Here is a 16,356-nt window from a genome sequence, read left to right as displayed (position 1 = left end):
TAGTTTAGTTGCCCCGTTTAACGTTTTCTGTGAAACAATAGAAAATGGCTCATAGCGTTTTGGGGTATAACACTTTTACATTCTTGCAAAGCCACTATAACACGCATATAGCGTATCGGGTTATTTTAAATTCTTAGTATACATGTATACCATTGTCAGGGTAAATGGTATACATGTATACCCTTACCTAAAGACGAGGCCGTGAGCGCGGTCACCTATTTAAACATTAGTCAGACCCATTGGAAATCCATGGTGCCAAGAAATCCTTGCAGACACGAATTTAAGATTAAGATTCACTTGGAGCCGCCGGCTTCCTGTCCTCGTGGAGGCCACTAGAGTATTATTGGCGTTCAGGTAAATTCAGGTATCCGGGAGTTAGGCAACTGTTGTTGTGGGGTTGCCTCCGGGGTCAATAGTTCAACCTAAGGGCTTACGGGTTGAACCTCGATACAAGCCTAACGTTTGCATATTTATTTATACAGGCTTCCTGTCCCATGAGAACGAGAATTATATATTCACCGAGAAATGAAGTGGAGACTCTCGGTGTATATATTTATATAAACACTCAATATGTGTATTATATGTACTAGCTCTATCTATGAATCCAATATTATGTTTGTAACTCAGCATCTATGAATGTACTTTTACCTGAATAAAAATTTGAATTTGAATATTAAGTCAATATGTGAGCCCCTAGATGCGTATGTGTCATATCTTAGTGACCAATGACTGGGCTTTGGTCATTCAGACACAAACTGGTGCGTATAGAAAAGGGTTTAGAGACGGATAGAGTAGTTCATATCCGCTGACACTCTTTGGCACCTATGTGTCCACAGGTGTACTGTAGAGATTATAATGCCTGCCCATGTTCTCCGTGGGCGAAACTTCTCTTATACACCAGATGGGTGAAATAATATTACCATGCTACTTACCATATATGGAAGGGAGTATCACCTCTGGCTGGAAGAAGGATAATCACATAACGCATTAGAGGGAATGTTTAGGTCCCCCTCCAATACAGTTTCTGTGTACTTTTTTCCTTTCTGTTTTATAGAAACAGATATATCTGAATTTACCTGAGGACCACAATATTTCGTGGCTCCGCTGGGGATAGGAAGCCGGCGGCTGATCATAGGTATCCCTCATTATTTCTAAAGTTTATTAACCCCATGGTTGATAAAGTTTATCCTGTTTGTTGAGCTTGAAGCTGCTACCCTTTGTGTGTTACACTAAACTTATTAAAGGGGGGTCTGGTTTAATACATTCCAAGTTGTACAATATTTGAAAGCTCTTGACGAGAGATGTAAATAAACAAATGTGTTTTTGTTTACACTTGTCGTTATTAAGTATTTACGGCTGCTCGCTTGTTGAGTTCTAGTCAGAACTGTAACTTGTGTAAGAAGTTATGAATTTAGTCGAATAAACCTTCTGATCCCAAGATTGTAAAAGCGTATCTAGCCTCGTTACTCAGTCATAGAAAACGGCAAGATGCTCGTTCATTTGCCCGGAAACTGTGCTAAATAGACTTAAGTTACAGTTAGAGGCCCAAGGAGTGAAATACTGCCGGTGCTCGGCGCTGGATCGTGGGAAATAAGACACCTTTGTACGAGTACCAATAGTCAGCATTGGCTGATTATACGTACACATTACGAACATCTTCCTGTTCCAATTAAGATTTTTTTTAAGATGAACCCAAGAAGCATTGACAACCAATTAGTGGAAATAGGAGAGTCAAGGGGATAATCATATATCACTCATCGAAATATACATCGATACATTTGACAGAGACGGTAAACGATGAATATTTATATAGAACAATATTAAAAAAAACTAAAACAAGCAATAGAGGTTATTTTTGGAGCTCCTCGGGGTACTGACAGTCACGTTCTGCGTACCTGTGGGGTGGCGCAAGCCTGCACCGCACTCAATCTATAGCCGAAAGGTGCAGGGTTCGATTCCCGTGGAAAGACAGACATTCCAGTGTTCATCTAGCAGTAAACAGGTACCTTGAAGTTAGGCAGCCGTTGTAGGTTGCATCCTAAGCAAGGACAGTTGTTAGCCTTCCCTAGAGGAAGGTTTCGGGTTATTCAACAACGGCAAACGATGACCGTAGAGTTTTGTGTCGCATACTATTAGTCATAGAAAACGCGATCAATGAAAGCATCGGTAACTGAATCAATTAAAGCGCTTATTAATCATTGTTCAGCGACATAATGTATTATTTTGCTCACATTTAGGAATCAAGTAATCAGACAAAGCTGGAATCCATCCGTGCTTGAAGACGCTAATTAGTTAAAATTCTGCTACTCTGCCGAAATCATTTACTGTGTATCCTTAAAAAAATGTTTCAAATGATGATGGACAAACTATTTAATTTCAACATCTCCCCAGCAAGTGGAAACTGATCCTGTGAACGACTTGGTATTCTTAAATTATTTCGCCAGGCTTACCATGGAAGCTTGAGCCGGCCTGGCCTACGCAGGGGTCGAGTCCCCCTTCCCCCTCACAGTACAAGCAGCTCCCTTTATCTCACACTACACTGATGCTCTTGGACGCAGGTTCGAATCCTCGTAACTGCCCTTGTGGATTTGTCCCTTTATCTCCTCAAAAAATGCTGAGGAAGAGGACACCGTCTGGAGACTGAAATAACCAATGTTATCCCCCCCCCCCCTCAGCGAGTCCAACCACTTGGGCTGTACGGTAGAGCGACGGTCTCGCTTAATGCAGGTCGGCGTTCAATCCCCGACAGTCAAAGTGGTTGGGGCACCATTCCTTCCCCCTCATCCCATCCCAAATCGTCATCCTGACCCTTTCCAAGTGCTATATATATAGTCGTAATAGCGTGGCAATTTCCGCTGATAATTCCCTTCCCTCAATCAGCGAACACACACAGGTTACACCCAGACGTCGCAAGTGTGACCCCAGACCAGCACGAGCCCCGCGGCACATACACACAGGTCACTCGACACCTCTCAGTACACCGTGAAGGGTCACAGTAATCGGTCAACTATCGTCAGAGTGCCGGCACTAGAGCCAGGCAGGAGAGCCTTGAACTGCGAGATACACAACTCCTTATAATGCGAGTGACAGATGTATGCACCTAGTTGTGTTTGCTGGGGTTGAGTTTTGCTCTTTCGGCCCGCCTCTCAACTGTCAATCAACTGTTTACTAACTACTTTTTTTGTGTGTGTTTTTTTTCCACACCATACACACACACACACCCCAGGAAGCAGCCCGTGACAGCTGACTAACTCCCAGGTACCTATTTACTACTATGTGTGGGTGACCCACGGTTATGTGGACCCATGGTGGTAAAAAACACGGATGACCTATGCATTTAACCTTGACAAATACACAAGGGTGAAGGAGCCAGCGCGGCGGGAGGGTCGAGGAGCAAGGAACGGAAAAAATGGAAGAGACGAAGCAAAGAAACGAGAACGGAAAGGAACACGGAGCAAGGGAAGAGCCAGAGGAGTGTGTGTGTGTGTGGAAGGGAAGTGTTCAATCAGAGCACAGCAGCGCCAAATTATCTTCGTTAATATCAGACCACAAACGACAAAAAAAAAACACTTTTAAGTGGAGCAATTTGACGGGATTATCATGTTGTTTGTAAGTGGCGGCCTCTTGGTGGGGACATGTACGCTAACAAGACTCTTTGTACGAGTCTTTGTACGAGTCTTTGTACGAGTCTTTGTACGAGTCTTTGTACGAGTCATTCTACGAGTCTTTGTACGAGAGCAAGAGTGTAAAGTGGCGCAGGTGGTGCAGTGGGATGTTTTCCTCCTGGTGCAGATGGAGAAGTGGGATGTTTTCCTCGCTGGCGCAGGTGGAGAAGTGGGATGTTTTCCTCGGTGGCGCAGGTGGTGAAGTGGGATGTTTCCTCGCTGGCGCAGGTGGTGAAGTGGGATGTTTTCCTCCTGGTGCAGATGGTGAAGTAGGATGTTTTCCCCGCTGGTGCAGATGGTGAAGTGGGATAGTTGGATTGCGTGCTGGTGCTGTAGGTAAAGGCCAGGGAGTAGAGACTGGTGCAGGTGAAGAGAGGGAAATGGATAGAGGGATATGCTGGGGATAGAGGGATATGCTGGGGATAGAGGGATATGATGGGAGATAGAAGGATATGAGGGATATGCTCATATCCCTCATATCTCACGAGGGATATGCTGGGGATAGATGAAGTAGATTGCATGACAGGGGGAGGGGGGGGATGGGATGGGTGTACTGGAGCGGGGATGAGTGGCTCGGCTTGGGGCCTCAGGCAACAAGATCACCAGGGAGGAGTCATTGACAGAGAGAGAAAAAAAGAGAGAGAGACTGGTATGTAATAATTAAATGCTTCGAGATAAAATCTAAGGTCAAGGCATCCGAGGTCATGGGTCCCAGCATCCCAGGTCAGTTAACTGCACGGATTGCCTCGCCTGTATTATATATATATATATATATATATATATATATATATATATATATATATATATATATATATATATATATATATATATATATATATATATATGTCGTACCTAGCAGCCAGAACGCACTTCTCAGCCTACTATGCAAGGCCCGATTTGCCTAATAAGTCAAGTTTTCATGAATTAACTATTTTTCGACTACCTAATCTACCTAACCAAACCTAACCTAACTTTTTCGACTACCTAACCTAACGTTACCTGTAAAGATAGGTTAGGTTAGGTTAGGTAGGGTTGGTTAGGTTAGGTCATATATCTACGTTAATTTTAACTCCAATAAAAAAAAATTGACCTCATACATAATGAAATGGGTAGCTTTATCATTTCATAAGGAAAAATTAGAGAAAATATATTAATTCAGGAAAACTTGGCTTATTAGGCAAATCGGGCCTTGCATAGCAGGCCGAGTACGACGTTCTGGCTACTAGGTACAACATATATATATAATATATATATATATATATATATATATATAATATATATATATATATATATATATATATATATATATATATATATATATATATATATATATATATATATATATTAGCGTTTAAATTTGAAGAAAATATTCAAAGAGAAGTTAGGACTTGAAAAGGAACATGGACAGTCCGAAACGTCGTCACTTTTCACCGTCCGGGACGGTCCGAAACGTCGTCGCTTTCGTTTGATTTCATAAGTGAAGCTTTATCATTTAATTTTTAGTGACGTTATTGTGACCTATTCTCTGCAATAGGTAAAGATTGGAGAATGTTGCCAACACCACCATGTGCCAACTTCACTCCTGACTCTGCAATCATTCCTAGACCCTCCATCATGCAATAGTAGTAGGCATCCATCAGTCTCAGGAGACTGTGGAGTTGCGCTCTGGTTGTCGATCTCGAGTGGTCTCACCAGGGCGCAAAGCCAGGGTAGGTAGATTCGGGGAAGAAGCTGTTACCCATGCAGCAGGTCCCCCCTCTCTACGGCGCTGAAAGTCTCCAATGGAAACGCATACGCCAATACGATTGGTTCCAGCGCCGTCGCAGGAACTGTGAGGGGTTTCTCCTTTAAGCTTGTGCATGAACCAGGTCATTCGGTGCCCTAACAGGAAGCGTCCACACCCCAGCTTGGGTGTGGACGCTTCCTATCCTTCCTTTCTTCCTATGAACTATCCTTGGAGCGAACGGAATTGCATTGTGCGACCTTACCTAACCTAGTTCTGTGGGTCTTTGTAATTGCTTGTTTGCGAACGTCATTGCAGGGAAATCAAAGGCAAAGGGGGAAGACATAACAATATACTCTTAGTTTATTACTTGTCAATGTTGCTGACAATTGCGACAGATAATTCGACAGAAAAATTGCATTTCAAGCTTGCAATACCTAATTCACTTTAATATATACGTGGTGTAAGGTAACAATTCTAATACAAATTCTAACCGCATTAATATATATACATATATACAATGTACGATTAATGAAATTATCTTATCCGAACCCGTTCTTCAGTCACACACTTCCAAACTGTGGCTGACTTCAAAGACTCATTCATAAAACAATTTTTTGCAACGAGTATTCAAAGTCAGGTAATTTCTCGTATATAAATTAATGTTATTATATATTAAAATTGTGTATGTGTAGTTAGACCGAGGTTAGGTATTTAGGCTCTTGTCAATTATTTATATTTGGAGTATGTGGGTGAAGCAAAGTCCTACTCAAGCTATGTTCATTCCATCCACCGGCCGACCCCAAAGTCTCATTCGCCCATTTTATTATGCTGTTCATTCACAAATTGGAATTTGCTAAAATATAAATCAATATTATAGAATATTAAAACGTGTTGTACATAGAGTTAGGCGCAGGTTGGGTTCGGTGTTTGGGTTCTGTTGGCGATTATTTGTAGCACGTGAAGGAGGCCTTTATTAAAGAGCAATTCGAACAGATAATGTGAACGATGCGCAGCTCCAGAAAAAAATTAATTTGAATCATTGTGTCGGGGACAGGCAGCCAGTATATATATATATATATATATATATATATATATATATATATATATATATATATATATATATACACATGTTAGGCTTATATCGAGGTCCTCCCCTTCCCTCCCGAAGGTGGAACTGCTGAACCCCCCCCCTCCCAGGGGGGGGGGGACACAACTCCCACAACAAACTGACTAACTCCTGGGTACCTATTTACTACTAGGTGAACAGCGGCATTAGGTGATAAGTAACGCGACCAATCATTTCCCTCCCGCCCGGGATTCGAACCTGGAATTCTCGATTGTGGGGTCGAGAACGAACCCGACTGTACCGCGAGTCATGTGTATACAATGTTTTTCTTTCAGGAATAGCGGGGGAAAAGGGGGTGGGGGGGGGGTTCATGTGTGGATTAATGAGCATTTGGCCTTCGTTGTTGAGGACGAGTCGCGAATGAAGATAGGAAGTGAGCGAAGCACTCTTTGAGAAAAGCTCGAACACAATTAGGTGTGTGCAGCCCGTCCTCATCAACAAAGCCCAATTGTTCGTTCAGCCAGTCGACAGACCTCTCGGCTGATGAATGAAAAGCGGCTTACACACGACTCACAACTGATGACGTTCGAACATTTTTCGAGAAGCTCTTCGCTGGCGACCTCCGTTCGAATCACAGTTCTGTAACTGCTTCACTAACGTACTTCAAATACAAATAATTGCCAAAAGAACCTAAACACCTAACCTAATCTAACCAATGCCCAATTATACATAAAACTAATGTATAATATTAATATTCAAATGAGACCAAGTCCAGATTCAATAAACAATATGTTACAATTGATGAATGCATCTTGGGGGGACGGTCGCAGCTTTAACGAGCCTGGCCTGAGGACGGGTTGTTGCAGGTGACGTGTAAAGAGTTTTAATTCATAAACAGTTGGGGTTTGGCCGCTGGAATTAACAAACATTCGACCAGTGTTTTGATGATGGGCTGTACATGACGACGTGAAGTTCCTCCTTAAAGATCCATCTGTGTAGCGTACGCTGGCAGATGAACCTTTGCGACACAGAGCAGGTCTCGTTGTCCAAAGACTCAGGGTTCACTCGATGTGTTTATACTGGCAGATGAACCTTTGCGACACAGAGCAGGTCTCGTTGTCCAAAGACTCAGGGTTCACTCGATGTGTTTATACTGGCAGATGAACCTTTGCGACACAGAGCAGGTTTCGTTGTCCAAAGACTCAGGGTTCACTCGATGTGTTTATACTGGCAGATGAACCTTTGCGACACAGAGCAGGTTTCGTTGTCCAAAGACTCAGGGTTCACTCGATGTGTTTATACTGGCAGATGAACCTTTGCGACACAGAGCAGGTTTCGTTGTCCAAAGACTCAGGGTTCACTCGCTGTGTTTATACTGGCAGCTGAACCTTTGCGACACAGCACAGGTCTCGTTGTCCAAAGACTCAGGGTTCACTCGCTGTGTTTATACTGGCAGATGAACCTTTGCGACACAGCACAGGTCTCGTTGTCCAAAGACTCAGGGTTCACTCGCTGTGTTTATATTGGCAGATGAACCTTTGCGACACAGCACAGGTCTCGTTGTCCAAAGACTCAGGGTTCACTCGCTGTGTTTATATTGGCAGATGAACCTTTGCGACACAGCACAGGTCTCGTTGTCCAAAGACTCAGGGTTCACTCGCTGTGTTTATACTGACAGATGAACCTTTGCGACACAGCACAGGTCTCGTTGTCCAAAGACTCAGGGTTCACTCGCTGTGTTTATACTGACAGATGAACCTTTGCGACACAGAGCAGGTCTCGTCGTTGTAAAGCCCCGGGTAGTCAGACATGACTATCTCGAGGCAGTGTTCATTCCCAGCTCGATTGTCCGGACGGGAGAAGAGCCAGTCAGCGGCGTCAATGGACCGACCCGATTTCACCCAGTGCCAGGAACCTTCTGCACCTTCGTCAGTGCCTCCCACCCAGAAGTACCCGGGTCCTGTGTGTGTAGAACACTGTTAACAACATCGTTGTCAGATATTAACAAAACAAACTTGTATCCACTTCACCTCCGCCCTTGACAATGTTGACAGACTCAACGAAACTCGTCTCGTAGCGCCATGCCACATATGGAAAGTGTAATATGTGCTATGGGCACATAATTTGTAATTTCCTTCTCACGCAAAGAAGAACCATGACAAATAAAGAGAAGGTTCATCCTAGAGCCCCTATGCCCCTGTTACCTAGCAGTAAATAGGTACCTGGGTGCTAGTCAGCTGTCACGGGCTGCTTCCTGGGGGTGGAGGCCTGGTCGAGGACCGGGCCGCGGGGACACTAAAAGCCCCGAAATCATCTCAAGATAACCTCAAGAATATAGAGGCGTTCATCTAAACCTTTTTGTATATTCAATAACATGTCTGTATGAAAGACTAAGTAATGTGTGTATGTATTTTACGATTTGTATTTAGTATTTGTGTCTGCCGAATCGAGCTATTAGCTCTTGGACCCCACCTTTCTAACCAATCTATTTTTCCTCTATTATATCTACTATATATATTTCTCTCTAACACATGCACACTCACACACACACACGGAAGCTGCCCGCAGAAGCTGTTTAACTCCCAGATATCTATTTACTGCTAGGTGAACAGTAGCTGCAGGGTGAAATAAACTCTGCCCATTAGTTTCCGCCTCCGTCGGGAATCGAACCCGAGCCATTAAGACTACGACCCCCAGAGCACTTTCCACTCAGCCGCGAGGCCCCACAAGATGAAGAATGTGTGTGTGTGTGTGTGTGTTATTAAATATGACAGATATAATATAATGATTCTAGCACGAACCTGCTCAATATTTTTATTTTCTCTACTTGAGAGAAAAGTTGAAAATTTAACTCCCCGAAGTTAATTTTACAATTTTGTATAACGTGACGCGTAGATATGTGTTTCTCTGAATCTGTCAAAATTTTCAAATGCAAAGCAGAAGTGCATACAGAGCCACTTATATATAATATATTATATATATATATATATATATATATATATGTATATATATATATATATGAATGAAAACTCACACCCCAGAAGTATATATATATATATATATATTTCATTCGCATATAGTCCTGGGGACCATTCAGGCTTGTTCGCATATATATATATATGTATATATATATATATATATATATATATATATATATATATATATATATATATATATATATATATATATATATGTCGTACCTAATAGCCAGAACGCACTTCTCAGCCTACTTTGCAAGGCCCGATTTGCCTAATAAGCCAAGTTTTCAAGAATAAATTATTTTTCGACTACCTAACCTACCTAACCTAACCTAACCTAACTTTTTCGGCTACCTAACCTAACCTAACCTGTAGAGATAGGTTAGGTTAGGTTAGGTAGGGTTGGTTAGGTTCGGTCATATATCTACGTTAATTTTAACTCCAATAAAAAACAATTGACCTCATACATAATGAAATGGGTAGCTTTATCATTTCATAAGAAAAAAATTAGAGAAAATATATTAATTTAGGAAAATTTGGCTTATTAGGCAAATTGGGCCTTGCATAGTAGGCTGAGAAGTGCGTTCTGGCTACTAGGTACGACATATATATATATATATATATATATATATATATATATATATATATATATATATATATATATATATATATATATATATATATATATAATGAACACAAATCAAAAGAAACTGTGTAGCGTCGAATGAGATCACCTTTGAATATAAAATATTGGGAATGTTATTAATAACTTAAACTTTACAATACCAATTGTTATACCATACAACCGGAGTGCCTCCATGGCGACCTTAACCCATCACTGTTTACAGCTTTAATTGTAAGCTTGTTACAATTACAACTTGTTACAATTGTTAATTGAATTGTTACGGCTCTACAACTGTTTACACCTGCTTCAAATGTAATTATTTGTTTACACCACTTGCTAATTAAGGTTATAAGTCTACCTCTTAATCTCAATTAATCAGGTCCAAGTTAGCAACGTTGGAACTGCTTGTTATATATTGTTTGTAAAACTGACATCAGAGAATGTCCCTGAAACAGTGAAAATCTCTCACAGTCTTGCATTCGGAGCTCGCAACATTAACAGGTAACGAACGTGTCTCGGAGATTATTCGCATTTGCACAGAATGTACTCAATCTGTATCCGGACTATCTAACCTCTCAGGATCTTTCGAGCTTAGAACTTATACTGACCAACTCATGATAAAGTTAGAACTTAGTATTAAGGACCTCACGAAAGTCCCTGACTTGCACCCATAGTTCGAACGAGTTGCGGGCGGGATTTATGCAAGATCTTTTTATTTACACATTTCTATACTTTAGTTTGCAGACGATGAGTCACAATAACGTGGCTGAAATATGTTGACCAAACCACACACTAGAAAGTGAAGGGACGACGACGTTTCGGTCCGTCCTGGACCATTCTCAAATCGAATGTCGTCCTGGACAATCGACTTGAGAATGGTCCAGGACGGACCAAAACGTCGTCCCTTCTTTTTCTAGTGTGTGGTCTGCTCAACATACTTCAGTTTGCGTATAGCGTAGCAGCTCCATCGATCATTTCACAGGACTTCGTCACATTGTTGGAAAACATAAATATAGGGTTCCAACTTTGTTCCTCCCGAGGTCCCTCGAGGGCGTATTATTTTTCCTTTACATCCCTCCCACCCACTGTTTGCCAGCCTCCTCATCTCTGCGACCGTTTGATCTTGCATGGGATGTGAAAGCCCCGGGTTGCCATGTAAAGTGGAGGCTGGGCTGTCAATATGCTAGGATGAAGAGGGGGTAGGAAAGGTAGACGTATTTTATCAGTCTATTCTTGATTAATTTCTTCTGGGTAATGATACAGGATTTTAGTACCTCGTGTCTATCGGTGATTTAATATTTGGGTCTGGTAACGCTCCTTCAAAGCGTTGTAGATTATTTATAGGAGTATCTTAAAGCTTTAGCTGCATGCTTTAGCATCCACGCGATGACTTAGTCTGGTTCTTTCCCTACGTCCATATCCTCAAGTTGCTCCTTTAACTCATCTGCTATAACTTCTAGGTTGCTTAGTCTCTCACTCATGGGAGGTTGTCCTCTGCCTCAGGAAGAGGCTCAAAGTTCTTGTTGACAAACTTGACTGGAAACTATATCGTCTATTGTAACTCGCACATTTCGTTGTCAGTTTCGGTTTCCGTCCACACCTCAATCGGGAGTAATTTTCTACTTGGTATACAGGTGGTTTCCGCTCCCAGTGTGGTTGAGTGGTAGTTTAGTTTGCTCTTTAGCCCTTGATGCTATATCATCCTCTTTCTGTTCTCATTCTCACATATTCATTCATTTATGGGTTACACTTGCTCTATTCTGTCCGGCTACTTTACCTATGCCTCTTCTGTCCGGCTGCTCTCCCTGTGCCTCTTCTGTCCGGCTCTCTACCTGTGCCTCTTCTGTTCGGCTCTCTACCTGTGCCTCTTCAGAGTTCTCCTGTTTTTTCCTCTGTTGCCTTAAAAGTCGTTGTCTCCTGAACTATTAGCCAATATTTTGCATCACTCCCTTGTGCCTTAGTGGTGGCATGTATAAGGTCTGGTGATTTAGGCAGCGATTAATAACCTCTGGTTGTTAGGGCTACAATTCGTGAGGTCTGGCAGTTATAAGGCTGTGACGAGTGAGGTCTGGCACTACTGGCGAGGTCAGTCCTCTTCGCGCCACACCCCCTCCCCCCTCACCCCCCCTTACGCGCCCCCCCCCACGCCACCCCCCAAGCACCCCCCTCCCCCCAACGTGCCACACCCCCCCCCCACCGTCCTTATAACAATATAACAAGATGAACACCTTCTAAGACGGAGTGCTCTTCTTCCCAAACTCACGACATCAATTGACGAGTTACATCCCCACTACTGTGCCAGGAGAGCCCACTACGGGCTCACCATAGCCCGTGCTACTTGCAACATGTTGCTCCGAGTTGTAGCTGAATCTAAAACACCCGCAACATAAACACCCCCCTGTTGCCACCAGCCTAGAGGTGTCAACAGGACTCACACGTTGTTGCCACCAGCCTAGAGGTGTCAACAGGACTCACACGTTGTTGCCACCAGCCTAGAGGTGTCAACAGGACTCACACGTTGTTGCCACCAGCCTAGAGGTGTCAACAGGACTCACACGTTGTTGCCACCAGCCTAGAGGTGTCAACAGGACTCACACGTTGTTGTTCAACTCTGTTTACTGTTATCCCTACGGCTGCTCACCGTAGGAATGAGCGAGGTAGGCCTGGAGACCGTAGGGATGGACGGGTTCCGCCAAGTGCCCTCCCATACCCTGACATACCCGCCGCGCCTGTGACCACGTCAGCTTCTTCTGGTGGGCATAGAAGCACTCGCTGATCACCTTTGTGTATGGGTAGGGGCACGCGGCTCCTGCAGGGGGCGGGCCATAGGTATGAGAATTAGGTTAATAATGTCATTTAATATATTATATGAAACACGTATATAAAATCTCTCTCTCTCTCTCTCATATATATATATATATATATATATATATATATATATATATATATATATATATATATATATATATATATATATATATATATATATATATGTCGTACCTAGTAGCCAGAACGCACTTCTCAGCCTACTATGCAAGGCCCGATTTGCCTAATAAGCCAAGTTTTCATGAATTAATTGTTTTTCGACTACCTAACATACCTAACCTAACCTAACCTAACTTTTTCGACTACCTAACCAAACCTAACCTATAAAGATAGGTTAGGTTAGGTTAGGTATGGTTGGTTAGGTTCGGTCATATACCTACGTTAATTTTAACTCCAATAAAAAAAATTGACCTCATACATAATGAAATGGGTAGCTTTATCATTTCATAAGAAAAAAATTAGAGAAAATATAATAATTCAGAAAACTTGGCTTATTAGGCAAATCGGGCCTTGCATAGTAGGCCAAAAACTGCGTTCTGGCTACTAGGTACGACATATATATATATATATATATATATATATATATATATATATATATATATATATATATATATATTATATATATATCAATTGCTAGAAACTCACTGACTCGAAAGTGCTTAAAAAAATGAGGACCGATTATTAAAAATAATTAATTTTACAATGAATTAATTACATTTCATATATTATCTTATATATTAATTATATTTTATATAATTACCATGATCAGATGCAACGCTTCTGGCGTGAAGTGAAGCCACGACGTCCCTAAGTCCGCCCAGAGCTTCCGCTGCCCGAGCCACACCTGCTGGAGGATAGTAGGATGGGCCACACCTGCTGGAGGATAGTAGGATGGGCCACACCTGCTGGAGGATAGTAGGATGGGCAACACACCTGCTGGGGGATAGTAGGATGGGCCACACCTGCTGGGGGATAGTAGGATGGACCACATCTGCTGGGGGATAGTAAGGTGGGCCACACCTGCTGGGGGATAGTAGGATGGGCCACACACCTGCTGGAGGATAGTAGGATGGGCAACACACCTGCTGGAGGATAGTAGGATGGGCAACACACCTGCTGGAGGATAGTAGGATGGGCAACACACCTGCTGGAGGATAGTAGGATGGGCAACACACCTGCTGGAGGATAGTAGGATGGGCCACACCTGCTGGAGGATAGTAGGATGGGCAACACACCTGCTGGAGGATAGTAGGATGGGCAACACACCTGCTGGAGGATAGTAGGATGGGCAACACACCTGCTGGAGGATAGTAGGATGGGCCACACCTGCTGGAGAATAGTAGGATGGGCCACACCTGCTGGAGGATAGTAGGATGGGCCACACCTGCTGGAGGATAGGATTACTCTGCGTTTGTAACTCAAGCTTTGGCACATCATCAAGTGTCCCTTTACCTCATCCTTCTTAGCAGTTCAAGTAAGTAACTTTTAGTAACTTTTCTTCCCCGTATGTGTAGCTCCCTATACACTTCCTTGGTGAAGGGAGCGGAGGCGGGGCATTTATCCCCGTCGCTAAAATAAACAAAATTTTCACCATAAATTCCTTTGGCGTACACACTGGCGTCTTATCATTTCTCTTATGGAGTTCTCAGAAGAACTGTTCCACCTCCTGGATGCTGATAGTGAGTTCCGGTCACTATAGTGAGTCTTTGATCGTGTGGAACATGATGCCATTCACTTGGGGGTTCTAGGAGACTCGAACTGTGGACCTCAAACGATTGGGTCCAAAGCTCTCTCGATCGAGCGAATGATAAGCCTTTTATAAGACTTTTATAAGCCTTTTAAAAGCCTCTAGATCTTCCTGGCTCAGTTCTCTCGTATCGTCTGCGTCCTTAAACATACCTCTCTCAACAAGCACATTTGTCAATAACACATTTTTTTGTTAACAAATTCATAAAAAAAAGTCATGGTTCAAGGGTTAATTATGTATATGCTTTTGTTCAAAAAAAATGTATTCTTATGAATCTTTCACTGTATAGTCATTTTGGTTGTTGCTAGGATACTGTTAGCGTTTATTATTCATTCATAGGGGGGTGAGGGAGGGATCGAATTATCAAGGGAAAGCACCAAGCCATTATGACAATATAGCACTTGGAAGGGGGGTCAGGATAAGGATTTGGGATTGGACGGGGGGAAAGGAATGGTCTCAGGGCGTGAAAAAAATGAATTGTCAGTGTGATTTCTTCGTGTCTCTGAAGCGGAAGCGAACAGTTGATGAACAACTTTATCTACATCAGATTGCTTGAGGGATATGTTATCTTGAAATGATTTCGGGGCTTTTTTTTAGTGTCCCCGCGGCCCGGTCCTCGACCAGACCTCCAGCCCCAGGAAGCAGCCCGTGACAACTGACTAACACCCAGGTACCTATTTTACTGCTAGGTAACAGGGGCATAGGGTGAAAGAAACTCTGCCCAATGTTTCTCGCCGGCGCCTGGGATCGAACCCAGGACCACAGGATCACAAGTCCAGCGTCCTGTCCGCTCGGCCGACCGGCTCCAAATGTACAAATTTGAACTGGCTTCAAGACAAGCCTCCAAGATATCCTGTGGATTTAGTGGAATTCACAGATTGCGTAACTTACATCGTGTGGAGCAGGGGGTGAGGTGCGTGGCTTGGGGGGGGGGGGGGGGGTTGTTTCCTGGTCGCTGGTTCGAGTCACTTATTCAGTGCTACAATTGATTTTTTCATCGATATCCATCACGTTAGTTTGGTCTATATGTGTGTGTGTGTTCTCGGGGTCTCTTCCCACTTTATCATTGCAATAATCACCCATTACATCTATTATTCGTGGGTATTATACCAATCTCACTCTTCAAGTTACCCAAAAAAAAAAATAATTCTTCCATCACCCTCTGCGCACGCCATTACAATCACCAACTTCATTCGCAAAAAAAATTATTTACCATTTAAACAAACAACCAGGTATCAACTATCAATTACACACACAAAAAATTAACGTTTTGTCTGGAAATAAAATCAATTCCTCGTTGAATAAGTTTGTATCCAGAACGGAAACGAGTTTCATACATTTCTATATATAAAAAAAAAAATCCATCACGTATTATCGATTTTGCTGTTAATCTCATCTAAGAGTTGCTCAACACGGGCTCCGTGAACCTCAGGGAGAACCTCCGTAAGGGAGCCGGTCGGCCGAGCGGACAGCACACTGGACTTGCGATCCTGTGGTCCCGGGTTCGATCCCGGGCGCCGGCGAGAAACAATGGGCAGAGTTTCTTTCACCCTATGCCCCTGTTACCTAGCAGTAAAATAGGTACCTGCGTATTAGTCAGCTGTCACGGGCTGCTTCCTGGGAGTGGAGGCCTAGTCGAGGACCGGACCGTGGGGACACTAAAGCCCCGAAATCATCTCAAGATAACCTCAGTTCGGGGTCCCTACCTTCGCCGTAGCAGCAG

General features: G+C 43.0%; 1 protein-coding gene across 2 annotated transcripts in view; it reads right to left on the bottom strand.

Annotated features, from left to right (window-relative positions):
* Positions 1-5,733: 5,733 nt before the first annotated feature.
* LOC123765518 (C-type Lectin CRL) overlaps positions 5,734-16,356 on the bottom strand; it is an 11,043-nt gene continuing 420 nt past the window's right edge. The window contains exons 1-4 of one of the 2 annotated variants that reach the window (XM_069333883.1): positions 16,340-16,356; positions 13,647-13,733; positions 12,702-12,869; positions 5,734-8,417 (exon numbers count right to left, since the gene is read on the bottom strand). The exon at positions 16,340-16,356 is cut by the window's right edge and continues 420 nt beyond it. In XM_069333883.1, coding sequence (XP_069189984.1) covers positions 8,185-8,417; positions 12,702-12,869; positions 13,647-13,733; positions 16,340-16,356 — 505 coding nt within the window. In that variant the 3' untranslated portion in view covers positions 5,734-8,184. The remainder of the gene's footprint in view (positions 8,418-12,701; positions 12,870-13,646; positions 13,734-16,339) is intronic. The other variant, XM_045754157.2, reaches the window with a different exon arrangement.

This window comes from Procambarus clarkii, chromosome 30, assembly GCF_040958095.1.
Source record: "Procambarus clarkii isolate CNS0578487 chromosome 30, FALCON_Pclarkii_2.0, whole genome shotgun sequence".
NCBI lineage: Eukaryota > Metazoa > Arthropoda > Malacostraca > Decapoda > Cambaridae > Procambarus > Procambarus clarkii.
This window is presented reverse-complemented; position numbering and strand designations above follow the sequence as displayed.